The following is an 18,374-nucleotide window of genomic DNA, read 5'->3' as shown; positions in this document are numbered from 1 at the left end:
GAGTTGAGATCCAGTGCCAGAAGCCGGGGTGTGAGATCAGAGGACCAGAAGGTCGAATTTCCAGACAACAGGAGATCAACGGAGGAGGTGACGCAAAGCCTAGCCAACGTGACACAGATTTGCATAGGATTGACGAAGACGCTGCACAGAGGCAGCATGGGGCCAGCCAGCCAACCCCTGATCAGTGTCGGATCTCCCGAATTAGTGTGAGATTTTTCTCATTAACTCTTTGCCAACATTTCTTTGTATCAGATGGCTAGTTTGGGCATCCAACAATTTGTACTCAGATTTACAACTGCATGATAATTAAAACCGTCAGCAGCTGCAACGATTTTCCCAAGTTGGGATTTTCCGGGGATATTGTCAAAATAGTTAAAAACAACTGGGTAAATGTGTGTTTATTTCTCTCCAGTTATGTATTTAGTTTCCGCAGTATTTATTTTGTGTAGGCTGTAGTGTATGTATTTCGATATTTGCTATAGAAAACTGCAAGTAATTTGTTCAAGTAATTAACAAATAGGAGAAAGATCATTAGTTTGTTGTAGTAGGAATCGGGTAACCGATTTTTCACATGGTATCAGAGGATAGATCGTGAGCAGAAGAGCTCAGTTGCAGAAAGAAGAGGGAATTCAAAATTAATGCAGAAGCAACAATTCGAAAACACAGACGCAGCGCAGTCCTTGGGCCAAGGAGGTCGAAGTTTTGAGAAGAAATCGATTTCTCTGAGTGAGTCGACAGAGAAATTTGATCTCTAGATCGAAGCTTCCTAGAGGCAGAAGAGAGCAACAAATTTTTCCATATAGAGCAAATCTTCAGCTAGACGCAGATATTTTGTAGTGGTTGCTGACAGAATAGTGTCAGAAGGAGAGAATAACACATACTGAGGGAATTTCTTCCTCAAAGGATTTCTAGCCAAGAAGTTTGATTTTTTTCTAGTAGAGCAACAGTAGTTGTGTTCGAGATTTCTCACTCCAGAAGGGAGTGCAAATAGCCATGTAGCAGTTGCGTAGAGAAGAAGGGGGAGCAGTTCGATTTTTTTCGGAGAGATGGCATCAACTGGGTTGAGAGATCAAGATTGGTTGGAGGGAGCCTCCAACTATGTGGTTTGGAAGGCTAGGATCTCCTGCCTTCTAGATGAGCATGATCTTGAAACTTATGTCGACAGTGTGGTAGTTGTACTCGCTGATGCAGATCCACTCAAGAAGTACAAGGCTGAGATGGCGAAGACTAAGAGGATCATTCTCGACGGGGCTCGAGATCATGTATTATCCCATATAGTCGGCAAGGATATTGCCCAACAGATGTGGGAAGGCTTAGCTATGCTATATGAAGGATCTTCTGAGAAGCAGAAGATGTACTTAGAGGAGAAGTTGAGATGCACGAGGATGCAGAAAGGGGAGTGAGTAGACCCCTTCCTTACGAGGCTTCAGGATGTCTGGGACCAACTGTCTTTAGTATAGTTAGCACCTAGCCCTTAGAGTTTGTACGATTAGCGCTGAATAGCGTTTTTGAAGATTGACAAGTTTTCATCTAGAGCATCCTGGGTAGAGAAAAAATGCCAGATTGGGAACGTGTGTGGGCTGATTTGCAGTAGGAGGAGATGAGGTGTGATCTAGTGAAGGCCACAATTAATGGCAGTAGCAGCAGTGGGATGAAAGCAGTGAAGGAAGAGGAGGACGTGGCCCTTGCATCAAAGGGGCAACATGAGCAATGCAGAAGAAAGAAGGATATTTCGAAGATCAAATGCTTCAAGTGTGGCGAGCGGGGCCACTACAACGCTCAGTGTCCTCTCAGAAAGAAGGACAACGAGGAGAAGCAGGGTCAGCAAGCTGCATCCGCAGAGATCGACAAGCTGTCCTCTAGATTAGAGGAAGAGTTTGCCATGATTGTCGAGCTGCCTCCAAGGGTGAGGTGGGGTGATCTGGAACTGTAGCCCCAAAGAGGTACAGGATGGGCAGGATTCTTGAGGTCCACCTCATGAATCAATACCTTGCGACGGGAGCCCAAGACATGTAGTAGCAGGATGGATCAATGGTAGTTGGTGCAGTCAGCTGCCAGAGTGACAGATGCAGTAGCTAGTAGCAAGTTAGAGACTGAGCATCATAGAATAGAGTTGGCAACAGTGCACAGTCAGCGGCAACACAATGGCTTCAGTGACAACGCAAAGGCTAGCAGCAGTCAGGACTCGGGTGACAGATGCATCATACTCACCACAATTGGTTAAGTATTTTGGACGCCTTTTCGTTGCAGTTGTTGCAAATGTAGCAATAGCAGTTGGAGAGATTATAAGGAGTTCGTTAGGTACTTGGATAACACATCGAGATAGTGAGATCAGATATCGAATTTCTCAAGAGTAGTAGCGATGAGTTGTCGGAGTTAGATCGAGTGATCTTCTTGTAGTGAGGGGTAGGGATAGTAGTCTGGAGGAGAGTTTTCCAGATCCAGAGAGTGCAACTTAAAGAGGGCATAGAGTAGTTCAGTGAGGTAGTGCAGTGCAGAGCTTCAGATGGAGTTCGAAATCCAGCTGGGAGAGTTGAGATCTAGTGCCAGAAGCCGGGGTGTGAGACCGGGGGGCCAAAAGGTCGAATTCCCTGATAGCAGGAGATCAATGGAGGAGGTGACACAGAGCCTAGCCAGTGTGATGCAAATTTGCGTAGGATTGACAAAGAAGCTGCGTGGGGCCAGCCAGCCAACCCATGATCAGTGTCGAAGCTCCTGAATCAGTGTGAGATTTTTCTCACTAACTCTTTGCCAAAATTTCTTTGTATCGGATAGCCAGTTTGGGCATCCAACAATTTGTACTCATTTTTACTACTGCATAATAATTAAAACCCTCAGCTGCAGGCTGCAGCACCAGTTTTCCGGAGTTGGTTTTTTGTGGGGACATTGTTCAAAAATAACTATGTAAATGTGTGTGATTATTTCTCTCCAATGTCGTATTTAGTTTCCGCAGTATTTATTTTGTGTAGGTTGTACTTGTAGTGTATGTATTTCGATATTTGCTGTAGAAAACTGCAAGTAATTTGTTCAAGTAATTAACAAATAGGAGAAATATCATCAATTTGTTGCAGTAGGAAGCGGGTAACTGAATTTTCACAATTTAGAGGTGACAAGGACTCCCTCTGAAAGGATACAGTCCCCATGCCTATCGCTTTGACCGTGGTGTCATCTCCAAGCACCACCTCCAAGTCTATACCCTCTGTAAGACTCATAAAGTGCTCCCTCACTGTTGTCGTATGGCTAGATACTCCACAATCTTTAAGCTAGACACTCGTGGATATAACACTAGTGGCTATGCTCACCGCCAACGCAAACTTTGTGTCAAACTTCGAGGTAAATTCGTCCACCACAACTGATGCTGCCACATCCTTCTCCTTCTTCCCTTTGTTCTCCTGACACTTGGTTGCATAGGCATTTCACAAGCAAGGCATTTCACTTTTCTCATGTCCTTCTCAAACATCTTCCTCCTTTTGCTGCTTGGCGCCACTGGTGGAACCCTTCTTCTTCTTGCCCTTTCTTGCAAGGGCGACATTCTCCTCACCTTTCCCACACTTTGGCTGCCTGCCTTGGCACTCCTCCTGGATGAAATTGTCCCACAACCTCCTCCAGTCTGGAAAGTGCTCTCTGGCCACAATGCCATGTATGAATCCATCCCACTCCTCCGAGAAACCATCTAGTGCAATCCTGACCAACTGGTTCTCTGGGATAGGCTCTCCCACGATAGCCAACTCATCCTTCACCTGTGAGATCCTGGTGAGGTATGAGGTCACACTGTCAATCTTGGGCATCTTGGTACTTCTTAGCTTCTGCTTCAACACCATTTCCTTGTTCTCATTGGAACTCTAGTGTAATGTGACAAGATACTTCCACATCTCATAGACAAATCTCATCCCGGTCACATGAGGGAATAGGTGGACTCTGATGACATCTAGAATGATTCTCTTCGCTTTTACATTCTTCTTGTTGAACTCAGTGAACTAAATAGGATTTGTAGGAGGTTGCACAAGACTCTCCACAATATTCCATACCTCCAACTCCTCAAACAAAAGCGTCATACTCTCCTTCTATGGGCCAAAGTTCTCTGCCCCTACCAGTCTGCCCTCCACCCTTATACCAGTTACCATGACCCTCCAACCAACAAGAAAATTTCAGATCTGTTACGAGGTAGCCTACCTCCCTCTCAGCCAGCTGTCCTTTGGGTTTCTAAAGATGGTTTTAGGCTGGCTGTTCAGCGTTCTATCAGTTGAAGTTCCACAGATGTGAAGACTCCTTTTTCAGATCTAGAGCTTGAAATGCTCTGATACCATGTAGAAAAAAATCTATTTCAGGCAGCTCTCACAATTTCAAGTTATTTTGCCAAATTTTCATACCCACAATCCCAAACTAGTTAACTGATATAAAAATTGTGAATGCAAATTTACTTGAAACATTGGCTACCACTACACATTGACTTTCCAGCTGATATAACAATTAAATGTAAGCATCCACAGTGAAAATACAGAGAGTGACACAATTGTTTTTGGTCAATTGACCCTGGAAAAATGCACAAAGGGAAAACCAGTCCTTAAGGAGGATTTTATTTGCTGCTTCAGAAAAAAGACAGAAAAGATAACTTGTCTCCGCCCTTTAGGAGTATGTGTGAAGTCTTCTTTCACAGAAATCTGGACTGATACTTTAGATCACACAACTAGCTCTCCTTCAGTGAAGATTTTGACCTCTTGTTAGCTCCTAGTGCTTGGAATTTGACCCTCATAACAGTCACAGCTTGCCTTATAACTCGGGTTTCTTAAACTGCTGATTATACACTGAAATTGGGTCTCTTGTCTGATTGATAATATGCTGAAAAATCATGCTGGAGGAGGTCAAGAACATGCCCTTAAATTCTGAGTATAGAATGAAGGAGCTCTTCCTCGCTGCCTCCAAATGCAAACTCGAGCTCCTCCAACTTGGCTGCTTACTGCTCTCCCTTCAGCTTTCCATGCAACACAACATCCTAGGCTCTCATATTGCGGATTCAAGATCCTCTCAAGGCCCCTCCTATGCTCTCCTCTTTCCTTTGAGAAGAATAGAAAATGATAATCATGTTTTCCTTTTCCCTTTTGTCTTTCATAAGTGAAGGAAACCTAAACCTAATGATCAAGCCCGTGAGATCAATGGTTGAAATCAAGCCCCTATTTGACCCCTTTCTCACGTTGACCCCTTCACTTAAAATACTCGTAGTACCTTTAAATGTTTTAGTACCATGGTCACTTTTTCTCTCATAAAGTGACTTTTAAAATATAAAAGTCATTTTAATAACATAAAGTGAACTTAGTACTTTACACATAAAGTCACTTTAATACACATGTGACTTTAATAAATTAAAATACAATGTACACAACTCATAAAAAGTACTTTAACTCCTTGATATTAATAAAACACATAATGTCCCTAGACAAAAGGATGATTAATGTGTCCCTTGCGCCAAAAGGATAAATGCCTAGGAAACACTTCCTTGGTACCATTTTTCTCAACATGTTCATATATAGATGTCTTTCGGATTAATCACATTATTAACGAAAACACCATGTCTGCATTGAAGAATCCAAAGTCATTGCTAGGGTTGATCACTTCCACCATAGGAAGCTTAGGGAAGTGATTGAGATTGAGAGGCATGCCATAAATCTTAATAGTGATGATGGTTGGAAATTAAAAGCGAGCTGGATTCCGGTTCTCACTTCTTGATTCTACCTCCCTTTCTTCTCCTTTTTGCTTTTTTCTAGCTTACTTTTAGGTTTTTTATTTTTTTTATTATTTTCTTCTTTAACTCCATTTGTTTTACTTAGTGATCATTTTTCTCGCTTCCTCCTTTTTATGTTATACATATTTTTGTAACTCTCTAGATATTAGTTATTTTTTTGTTCCCTTCTTGACCTTCATCTTTCTGAATATATATCTATATCTATATCTATATATATATATATAAGTTGAGTCTTTCTCTACTATTTATTTTCCGCAGTATTATTATTATAAAGTCAGTTAATATAACTGATATATGTATATGCCTAATAACCTCTATATTTAAATAATAATAAGTAACCTCTTTTTCCATTTTATATATTATGATAAATATTTCTAGAACCATTTCTTAACCTATAACTCTAGTTCTATACAATTAAACATAGGTATATTTTATTTATTTGGAATAAGTTAGCCCCTAATAATATTTTATAAATTGATAATATCTATTATCTCTTACTACATAATTAGTTATTAAAACATTAGAATAAAATATTTTATTTACTCCAAAATATATAATATTTTAATAGATAACTCCTTACCTCGGACATTAAATAATATTTTACTTACCTTATTAATTATTTATTAAAATATTGGAATAAAATATTTTATAACAGCTAGTTTTTAAATAAATATATAACATTTTTATAGATAACTCCTTACCTCGGTTTTTAAATAATATTTTACTTACCTTATTAATTAATTATTAAAATATTGGATTAAAATATTTTATATTTATTTATTCCTAACAGCTAGTTTTTAAATAAATATATAATATTTTAATAGATAACTCCTTACCTCGGATTTCTAAATAATATTTTACTTACCTTATTAAATAATTAATTATTAAAATATTGGTATAAAATATTTTATATTTATATTTATTTATTCCTAACAGCTAGTTTTTAACTAAATATATATTATTTTAATAGATAACTCCTTACCTCTAATTTTTAAATAATATTTTACTTACCTTATTAACTAATTTAACAACGGCTAATTTTCAACAACTAATTCTGGGCAATGATGCATCCATGCTATTTATTCCTTAAGATCGATTGATTCTTCACCTTGTCCTAAGGATGGACCACATTAGTTCGTTCGAAACGTCGACCAACTCCTAATAATGTGATTAATCCGATAGACATCTATTTACATTATGGATAACAAAAGTTTTAGATCTAACAATATTAATATATGTTATTTGTTTTATTAAAATATTATATAAATATTGAAGCAATGTGTTGTTTTATTATAATGAGATTTTGTTGTTTGTTCTAAGGATAGTTTATTAGGCTGTTATTTCTTTTTTTCTTTCAGTTTATGGATATAATCATACTTCAACATTCACAAACTGGAAAGGGATAATTTTAATTTTAGATAACGATGGTATGTTTTATGCTTAAGAGAAATTTACTTCAATTTTCTTATTAGTCCAATATCAATTTCTAGATTAGCAATCACATTAACATGATAGTAAATGCAGATAGAACATAAATAAAAACAGTAGAAGACAAGAAGACACAAGATGTGGCACATGCTAACGACAAACCCCAATGTGGGGAAACCCTTTTATCAATTTTTCTTATTATTCTTCAAAAGTTCAGCAAAGAGAGAGAGTACAATATGCAATATTCACTTGCCCAATCAAAGTCAAATCTGTCTAGTCAAACAACAGCCACAGGAAACCCTAACCAGAAAGTTAACATTGGCCAACAGGGCATAATTTATCCTCCAAAATAGCTCGGTCAAACCCAGTCAACTCAGCTTCCAACATTCATCAGAATCAGCCCAAAACAGTGCCGAAAAACTCAGTCAAACTTGGTCAACGCAGAGTCAAACCTGCGGTCAAACCCTCCTGCAGTCAATGTTGGTCAAACAACTCGGATTGCCTCGATTTCTGTGCCCAGAAACGCTACTTGCCCAAACAAAAACTCTCCAGGGAAAAACGCAGTCAAATCAAGTCAATAGCAGCTTGGTCAATGCTGGTCAACCCTTCCTGAAATCTGGTCAACGCTGAAAACATAAAATCCCTGTCTTGTCCTTTGCATGTGTGGAGAGAGAGGCTGCCTAGAAAAGTGTACGAACCAATCAGATGAGAGAGAGGTGTGTGAAATGATTGATGTCCAAATGAGGCTAATGCACCTTCTATTTATATGCAATGCTGAGGATGAATAGACATGACTGTTGGGCTTCTGATCCTACATTAGATCACTGGCCAACCTTGACAATTTGTCCATAAACAAAATAAATTCATAATTCCATTTGTACATATCAGAATGAGATGATCTTTGGATCAATCCTACACCTCTCGGAAAGAGGAATCCAATAAAAATATCAGCTGCATCATATGAGCTGTCCAAGGTGGAGTTTGGCCCTAGTTGCCAAATTTAACACTCCCTCTCAACTAGGAAGAACTCCACCTACCAAGCCATCTGACAATCAATACCATCCCTGTCATCCCTGCTCTGCTTTGCTGACCCGAAGTTAGTCTCCAATAATCGAGAGTGTATCATACTACTCTTCACTGACCCGAAGTCAGTGTCCATTGATCCTAGATCAATATCAGACATCCTAGCATAGGGAGTATGGTAGTACATGATGTGTCCATCGATAATACTATGGTCCCTATCTTCATTTCCCTACTCATTGGCCAAATGGGAGGTACTTCCCATGAGTCCCACACTGCATGGGTAGGATGTACCGACAGGAGAAGGTGAACGACTCATCCTGGTCATATGCCATAGGAGAAGGTGAACCACTCATCCTGCTCATATGCCATAGGAGAAGGTGAACCACTCATCCTATGGATATCTCAACATGGGGTATCACAGGGGAATGTGAACCACTCACCCTGTACATCGCGTACCACTAGGGGAAGGTGAACCACTCACCCTATGGTCACTCATCACTCCAAGAAGTACCCCAAGCCCCCAGAGCTCCCAGAGCTCAATATCCAGCTCATACGGGACTGTCATAAGAGGGTCTCTCCACGACTCCAAGTTGTTCATAGAAGGTTAAGAATTTGACCTTCCTCGGGGGCTTCATAAGAATATCTGCGACCTGATCATCAATCCCAATATGACAGAGCTTTATTTCTCCCCATTGTACCATATCCCGGATAAAGTGGTACCTGATATCAATATGCTTGGAGGGGTCATGAAACACGAGATTCTCAGAAAGACGAATCCCACTTTGGTTGTCGCAATAGATCATGGTGGTATCTAGCACATGTCCAAACAGATCACTAAAGAACTTCCTCAACCAAATAGCTTCACATGAGGCCATACTAGCAGCGATGTATTTAGCCTCAACGGTTCTCAAAGCAACCGACTTCTGCTTCCTGCTCATCCAGGATATCGAAGCAGAACCTCGAGAGAAGCAACATCCAGATGTGCTTTTAAGATCCACCACACTCCTAACCCAGTTAGCATCAGAATAACCATGGAGCCTCACATTCCCGGTAGTGTATCTCAGTCCATAGGTGATTGTGCCCAGGAGATATCTTAAGAGATTCTTGGCAGCAATCTAGTGTATGTGATGAGGCTCGACCATAATTTGGCTCAATGTATTCACTGCAAAACATATGTCTGGACGAGAGTTCACTAAGAACATCAGGGCCCCCACGAGTTGACGATACTTAGAAGGATTTCCCAAATCGGGCCCAACAACACTTCGACATAACTTCTTGAAGTTAAGTTCCATCGGAGTAGTCATAGACATGCAGTCCACCATCCCAAATCTTTCAAGTAGCTTCACAATGTATTTTCCTTGAGCAAGGAAAATCTCACCTGGCTTTTTCTAGACCTCCAACCCTAGGAAATAATGCATCAATCCTAGGTCCTTCATCTCAAATTCGGAAGCTAACACCCTCTTACATTGATGAATAAGAGGGTCTGCACCAGTTAGAAATAGATCATCCAAACAAAGTACCAAGATGAGAGGTCTATCATTGTCAACCTTAAAATAAAAGTTCGGATCAACTTCACTTCTCGTAAATCCCAACTTCATCAAATAGCTGTCAATCCTCTCATACCAAGCTCGGGGGCTTGCTTCAACCCATAGAGGACTTTCTTCAACCTGCATACATGTGTCTAACATCTTGAACTTTGAATCCCTCGTGTTGTTCTACATAGACTTCCTCCTTAATTGAACCATGCAAGAAGGCGGTCTTGACATCCATCTGGTGTAGATTCCATCATTCCGAGGCAACAAGGGCTATAATCGAATAGATGGTGGTATATCGGGCAACAGGTGCAAATATCTCATCGTAGTCCACACCTTCCTTTTGAGTGAAGCCTCGAGCAACAAATTTAGCCTTGAATTTTTTAGCGCTTCCATTAGCTCCATGCTTGATCCTATAGAGCCATTTCGAGGTGACAATGAATTTGGCGTTGGGCCTAGGGACAACATTCCAAACATCATTATTTATAATCGACTCATACTCTTCGTTCATAGCATCCTTCCAAACTTGGTGCTTCATAGCTTCTTCGAATGTGCAAGGCTCAGATTTAACAATTCTTCTCATGGCAGTTAAGTACCCTTGGTACCTATTCGACTTCTTACTTTCACGAAGTGTCCCCCTTTGTGCAACATGTCTCTCGACATCTTCGAGAGTTTCCCTAAGCCATGAGGGTCTCCTTTTCGAGGAGGGGGGCTCATGAGTGGGTGGATCAATGGGATCCATTGGTCCTTCAGCCTTGAGCATCGGCTCATCCTGCAGTTCTCCCTGCTTTCCTGAATCTGCTTCTTTGTCCTTCCTTGGAATAGGAAGGTTGCTAATCTTCCCAAGGGCAGCATCCTCATTGAAGGTAACATCATGACTTATCTCCACTTCTCTTTGATCAGGCACATAGATTCTATATGCCTTAGAAGTTTCACTATAGCCCACAAGTGTTCCTTTCTTCCCAGATGCATCTGATTTGCTTCTCTTTTCTTTTGGCACATGAAAATACACAGGGCTACCAAAAATTCTTAAGTGAGAAACATTAGGTTTCTTATCGGTGAAAACTTCTTCGGGACTTTTGGAGTCCAACTCTTAAGGAAGGCATCTATTTTGAACACACATGGCAATGTTTGCAGCTTCGACCCATAGAAACTTCGGAAGGCTTTGATCATGAAGCATGGCACGATCGACTTCTATAATAGAACGATTTTTCCTTTCAACAACACCATTTTGCTCAGGATTATATGCGGTAGTAGTCTCCCTCTTAATGCCAGCTTCTCTACAATAGTCATTGAACTCATTTGATTCATATTCAGTTCCATTATCGTTCCTCAATATTTTGATCTTCTTCCCGGCTTGATTTTCGACCAAAGCTTTGAAGGAACGAGACCGTGAGAATACTTCGTCCTTCTTCTTCAAGAAATAAATCCAAGTCTTGTGAGAGAAATCATCCACAAAGATAACATAATATTAATATCCTCCCAAAGATTTCACGGGCATCATACTAGATGAATCAGAATGAACCAGTTGCAATATGTCGGTAGTCTTGCTATCACTTGAGGTGAATGGTCCCCTAATATGTTTTCCTTCGGCACATCCCTGACAAACATCTTCATGTTCTACTTTAAATTTGGGCATACCTGTCACCATCTTCCTGACATCGGGTAGAGCCTTATAATGTAGATTAGCAAACCTCCGGTGCCATAATTCGGATTGAAGTGATGTGTCGCAAGACATAGCTCCTAGTGGACTTCCTCCAACTTGATATAGGCTATCAACCTTGAATCCAAGTGTAAATGAAACTTTGGATTTTTTATTCCACACACGTACCTTTTCATCGATGAATGCCACCTTGAATCCTTTGTCCTTTATTGCCGAGATAGATACCAAGTTCTTCTTTAGATCGGGTACATATAGTACTTCTTGTAGATGAATGGTGTTACCTCGATTCAATTGAAGAGTAACATTCCCAACTCCCTTCATGGGATAGGTGGCATTGTCTCCAAGGATAATTTTCAAATTTGTATCATTTTCTATCAGATTTGAAAGAGCTTCCTTATACCCAATGAAGTGCCTTGAGGGACCACTATCAATCAACCAATTTCCCAAGGTATCCGGAGGAGAGGCAGTAGAGAGGGAAAATATAAGATAAAATTCTTTTTGCTTGTTATCAACAACATTAGATTCATCATACCTAGAGTTTCTTGATCTATTGGGAGGGCGACCATTTCCATGTTGAGTAGCGGGAGCATTCCTTTTTTCTCTATTGTTGAACCTGCCATTCCTTTGATTGTTGTTTCCCCTAAATTGTTGTTGTTGTGGTTTTCATCATCATGAGGTGTATTCTTTCTATTACGACAGTCCCTAGCATAGTGGCCAAACCTGTTGCAAATGAAGCATCTTCCCTTCCTTCCATTTTTGTAACCCTATCTTCCTTAACATTGCTTCTTTGAACCTGCATTGTTTTTCTTTTTAGCATGAGCAAAGAATGCAGTAGGATCATTCCTATTTGAAAGCATAACCATTTCCATCAACCTTGTTTCTTTTTGAGAATATCTAGTTAGCAATTCTTCAAAACTTGTAATCCTGTCATTGTTAAGAATAGTAGTGTTGAACACATGCCATTCACAAGGGAGTCCTCCAAGGGCAATGAGAGTGAGCTCCCTATCAGCAATAACTTCTCCAATCGAAAGAAGATCATTTTGATCTTGGTAATCCTCATGAAGTAGAATTGAATATCTTTACCTCTTTCCTTCATTATGTCCTTTAATTTGTTCTTGAGAAAGAGAACTTGGTTTGCATTGCTAGCTTTGAACATGCCAACCAACCTTTCATACATTTTCTTGGATGTGTTCAAATCAAAGATGTATGCAACCAAATGTTTGCTAATAGAATCCCTAATAATCTTCTTTGCTTTGACTTCACCCTTCTTGTACTTTGTCTTCGTGCCAGCCGATGCATTTGAAGGAGGCTCTTAAATCTTTCCCTGCACATAATCCATGGCATCCTGCTCTTCCAAAGTCAAATCAAGAGACATCTTCCGTGCATGATAATCAGACTTCTCATTGAGCTTGTCATCATGCTTGAAGTAAGATGCAAAGGCCATTGACTCTTGTCCTTGTCCAACAAATCTCAGTGATTTCTTTTCTTAGTGATTGCTTTTTTCACTCTTGCTTGGGCTTTGTCTTCACCTCAACTCTGATACCATGTTAATTTTAGATAACGATGGTATGTTCTATGCTTAAGAGCAATTTACTTCAATTTTCTTATTAGTCTAATATCAATTTCCAGATTAGCAATCACATTAACATGACAGTAAATGTAGATAGAACATAAATAAAAGACAGTAGAAGGCAAGCCAAGGCAAGCAAACACAAGATGTGGCGCGTGAAACTTCCTACATCGGAATCCCTACTACAACAAACTGATGTTACTTCTCCTACTTGATTAAATCATACAAGTTATTTACTGTCTTCTATGGTAAATTTCGAAGTAAGTACATCTGCATCCTTCACTTAATTTACGTATATGCGGAAACAAAACACTGAGCAAGACAAAAATACAACTCATAAGACAGTTATTTTTGGACAAATAGTCCTCGGAAAAACCCAATGCGGGAAAACTGATGTAGCAGCTCTAAGGGTTTATTATTATGCAGGAGAAAATTCTAAGTACAATTCTAGGATGTTCAACTAGCATTCCTTTACAAAGAGAATACTAAACAAAAGATTGGTGAAATGATCTCACCTTGTCACTGGAGAATCAATGATTGATCCTTCAGCTCTGGAGGCTTTGTGTTACCCTCTGCATGGCTTTTACGCAGAACTGCGTCACCCTGGGCAACTTCTGCATCACCCTGGGAAGCTTCTGCATCACCCCTTCTAGGCTTTACGTTGCCTCTCCTCTGGATCCTCTGTTGGTTGAGAAATCGACTTTTCTGCCTCCTAGTCTCACACCTTGGCTTTCGGCAACTGAACTTTGACTTCCCTCAGCAAGAACTCGACTTCCCCTCACTGACTGCGCTGCCTCTGCGTCAACACTACTTTTTCCAGTGTTAGCCTTCCTCTGGACGTCTTTCTGTCCTCTTTCTGCCTTGTACTTTCCGGAAATTCCTTCTCCCGGATTCTCACTGCCCCTCTGCTGCAAGATCTCCTCAATCGATTTTCCTCCTGAGAACTACTCACTTCAAAAAATCGATTTTCTCAATCTCTCTGTGTGTTTTTCAAATGACCCTCAAGTCCCTTCTTGTATCTTCCTGTTGGACAACCAGTGGCCTAGATTAAAACATAATCAAAGGCTCAGATTGTTTTGACTTGATCCATGGCTTTTATAGAAGTTTCACCTTTGATTAGATTAATACCCACTAATATTTTAGTTTTCCTAAGTTTAGACTTAGGAACCCCATTAAAAATATTAATTTAATAAAATCACTTGTGGGTGGAAGTTCCCAAAATGCTTTCTGGGTTCTTTGAAATACCTGTGCCAAAGTCTTCCTGCAAATTTGAGGCTTAGAGCACATCCGATGCTACCCCAAATTAACATAGCACATGCCAGGGGCAAACCCCGATGTGCGGAAACCCTTTGATCAATTCTTCTTATTATTCTTCAAAAGTTCAACAGAGAAAGAGAGAGTACAATATGCAATATTCACTTGGCCAATCAAAGTCAAATCTGTCCAGTGAAATAGCATCCACAGGAAGTCCTAACCAAAAAGTCAATGCTGGTCAACAAGGCAGAATTTATCCTCCAAAACAGCTCGGTCAAACCTAGTCAACTCGGCCTCCAATAGTCATCCGAATCAGCCCAAAACAGTCGCAAAAAATTCAGTCAAACTTGGTCAACACAGAGTCAAACCTGCAGTCAAACCCTCTTGCAGTCAACGCTGGTCAAACAGCTCGGATTGCCTCAATTTCTGTGCCCAGAAATGTGGCCTGCCCAAACAGAAATTCTCCAAGGAAAAACACAGTCAAATCAAGTCAATAGAAGCTCAGTCAACACTGGTCAACCCTTCCTGAAATTCAGTCAACGCTGAAACAGAAAATCCCTGTCTTGTCCTTCTCACGTATGGAGAGAGAGGATGCCCAGAAAAGTGTGCGAACCAATCAGACGAGAGAGAGATGTGTGTGAAATGATTGATGTCCAAATGAGGCAAATGCACCAGCGATTTATATGCAATGTTGAGGATGAATAGACGTCACTATTGGGCTTTTGAGCCTACATTAGATTGCTGGCCAAACTTGACGATTTGTCCATAAACAAAATAAATTCATAATTCCATTTTTACATGTCAGAATGAGATGATCTTTGGATCAATCCTACACCTCTTGGAAAGAGGAATCCAATAAAAATATCAGCTGCATCATATGAGCTGTCCAAGGTGGAGTTTGGCTCTAGTTGCCAAATTTAACAGATAACTACTAAAATCAATGATGGAGACATCTGGCCAACTGAGTCTCATTTAAATTCTTTCATATTCTACTCTTTGTTTCATGGGATTTTGCAGTTAGATTAGACATTATTAACGTGTGGTTGACTGCACAGGTTACAGAGCCCTTACGTGCAATGGTGGTAGGAGCCCCATTGGAGGATGCACGCCACTTGGCTCAGCGTTATGATCGAATACGACAGGAGGTGGAAGCTCAGGTTGTTGCTTTGATTATTTTACCACTTGATTTTGCATGCCTGCATGCTATTTTTTTAAAGATTGGACTGAATATACTCAATACAATATATACAGACAGCTGAGGTTGCAAGACGGCAGTTGAAGTCTAGAGAAGCTAGTGCAACTGCAGATAATGCTTTCAAGCAGCAGGCTGCAGAGTCAAAGTTAAAAGATCTTATATCTACTATGGCTGCATTGGGGAAAGAGGCTGTTTCTGCTATGATGGCTGTTGAAGCTCAGCAGCAGCGACTTACTTTCCAACGACTTATTGCAATGGTAAAACTTGTTCTCCATAACTTTATAGTGGTTAATGCAGGCAAACAGGTTTTGTAATAATTAGCAACTGTATTGCACTTTAGTTACTTCAATGCCTCAAATCTGTACTATTTTTCACTTTAGGTCTTGTTAAAGGTTTTGTGCCCATGTTGGAGTCAGAGATGCCTTACTCACCCCCTTGATGTAAATGCAATTTACTCTGTCATTTTTAGAGACTCATATAATTTCCCTCTTTTTGAAAAGATCCAAAAGCATATGGAAAATTACATGAAAACCACAAATTTGAGTAGAGGGAAACTGGGATATTTAATGTGTCTGCTTAACTTCATAAAACTCTTTCTGGCCCTGTTCCTCTATTTCTTGTTGACACATCCTGAGTTTGGTTCTTACTTATTAATTCTGGAAGCTTCATTTGCCGGGCCTTGAATCTGATTGATGTGGCTCCATAAGGAAAGGTTGCAATACTGTGATTAGTTTGTTTTGTATCTCCCAGTTCTAAGCTGAGAAGTTTGCCCTTTATCATATGATATTCTTATTATCTTGTTAATCATTATACTTTTCATGTAAAAGTTGTTTGTTTGATTGCTTGTTGGAAAACACGAGTAAAAGTAGTAGTTGAAGGTAAGGGTTTTCATGTATAGAATCAAATGGATCTAAATTTTTTGACATATTGAAGTGCCAGGTCCATTTCCTTGAATTTTGTCTGATTAGAGACACATGAATCTTGAAATATTTTTATATCGAAAAGCCAAATTTAGGGTATGGAACAAATTTCATGGGGTTATGAGTAAATCAATTTGTCAAAGTTACACTTTTTTTTTTCAGGTTGAGGCTGAGAGAGCGTACCATGAGCGTCTTGCAGAAATTCTTGATAGACTTCATGCTCAGGTGCATATTTGTTCATAATCTGATACTTCTAGATCTTGAATGGGAATTTTAAAAGAGGCTGTCATTTACATCATTTTCTTGCTTTGAGAAATTCTAGTCCTTAAATTTTCTTCTCTTCCTGATTCGTGATGATTTGAAGCATTGATTTTTAGAGAATGTGTAGATGGCTGCAGAGCGTCAACGCAGTGAAACAGTCGGTACACTGACAGATGTGGCCATGCCACCCCCTTCTTATGAGGATGTCAAGTCGAATGGTTCCAGCCATGGTGAAATTGGCAGTGCGACCATGAATGCTATGTACTATCTGGCAGAAGTAAGTAGCTTTTCCCTGATAGAATAAATCATGTCTTTATTTGGGGGATGAAGAGAGGATAAGAACAGATTGGAAAATAAATGAGGGGTAAGATTAAATTTCATTTTACAATGTCCATATCAGGGCCCATTTCTTTATAGGTAAAAGTCTAAAATAAGGAGACTTTCATTTTGTGATGTCCATATCAGGTCCCATTTCTTTATAGGTAAAAGTTAAAAATAAGGAGACTTAGCAGCAACTTTTTATCCAAACTAGAAGACAATGATTTGGGCTTTATGGTTACAGTTTTTGGCTTTGTGGCTTTGAACATAGGACCACTATCAATTTAGCTCAGAATTGTCTCCATGTTCTTGAGGATAGGGTTCCTTCTTGCCCGCTGAATGTGATATCCCCAATTTTGATTTTTTATTTAACAGGATTAACTAAGTTTATTGGGGAAGTGTTAAGCATACCAAAATTTTGTACATGGGACTTGGGAGAAATCGAAAATTCAATATTAGTGGAATGTGGGGGCCACCCTCATGGAATACGCACCCCTTGGAGGAAAAATATATTTTTTGGAAAGGAGGTTGAAATATTTGGATGAGGGATCCACAGGGAAAGGTGAGGAAACAATTATAAATAGAGGGTTGAAGGCAGCATTGGGCACCTTTTGATAATTTGACATTGACACATTGTTGCTTTCACTGTTCAACGGAGTCACAAGTGCTGTTTAGCACCAGAGGTTTCCAAGGGGAAATTTCACCCTCTTCTTCGGTGGACCACCAGTGCCACCCTAGGGAGGTATTAGCACGACTTTGTGGAGACTTGGGGGACCAGTCTCAGGTGGTACGACTTGCCTTAGCTTCAGCCTGGATGCAGAAGAAGAACCACACAGTTCTTGGGTGAAGTGGGGTACTGAAATTAGAGGCTATAACATTACTGGGAAATTCCTTGTCCAAATTGTAGGTGAAGGAAGAGAATTTATGGGAGTTGAGAGTACCCTTCTCAGGAAGACAGATTTCTTTGGTTGGACCTGCGTAGACTAGTCCCAGGACTGCATAGTCATTGGTGGAGCTGATTGTGGTGAGGCTTGAGAGAAGGATTTAGGAGCTTAGTTGGTGGGATTTCATTTGGAGGGCCATTGGAGGAGGATTGTTGTAGTTTGAAGAACAGAGATTGATAGGAGTAGTCACAGTAACAGAATTCGAATTTGGTAGAGGGCCAAGCTGTGAAGGGTCAAATTTTGAAGTTTGGAACCAAGGGAAACCCTTTCTGGGTTTTTTGGGTTTTTGACAAGGATCTTATTTCTAAAATTGCAGAATTTTCTGGGCAGATTTGAGTGGTCAAATGGGGGTCTGCTAGGGGAAATTTGGGCCGAAATTCAGAGGTCAACATTTGGCCAATTCCTTCGTGGGTTTTTGGTGGAGAGCTCGGGGTTAATTTCCCAGAATTTTTCGAGCATCGGAGGAGGCCCTAGCAAGAGTTCTTCACAACCAACAACATATTTCTTGACAGTTTCAACGCATAGC

The 18,374-nt window shown here is 40.1% G+C and overlaps 1 protein-coding gene across 4 annotated transcripts in view; it reads left to right on the top strand.

The window, feature by feature from the left end:
* LOC149253588 (SH3 domain-containing protein 2-like) overlaps window positions 1-18,374 on the top strand; it is a 259,548-nt gene that overhangs the window by 148,398 nt on the left and 92,776 nt on the right. For all 4 annotated transcript variants that reach the window (XM_089459975.1, XM_089459973.1, XM_089459974.1 and 1 more), the window contains 4 exons: window positions 15,266-15,367; window positions 15,462-15,662; window positions 16,488-16,550; window positions 16,714-16,863. In XM_089459975.1, coding sequence (XP_089316101.1) covers window positions 15,266-15,367; window positions 15,462-15,662; window positions 16,488-16,550; window positions 16,714-16,863 — 516 coding nt within the window. The remainder of the gene's footprint in view (window positions 1-15,265; window positions 15,368-15,461; window positions 15,663-16,487; window positions 16,551-16,713; window positions 16,864-18,374) is intronic.

This window comes from Pinus tabuliformis, chromosome 7, assembly GCF_031772625.1.
Source record: "Pinus tabuliformis cultivar Carrire ecotype Pingquan chromosome 7, CPIR1, whole genome shotgun sequence".
NCBI lineage: Eukaryota > Viridiplantae > Streptophyta > Pinopsida > Pinales > Pinaceae > Pinus > Pinus tabuliformis.
Note: the sequence above shows the minus strand (reverse complement) of the source record. Positions and strands in the feature narration are given on the sequence as shown.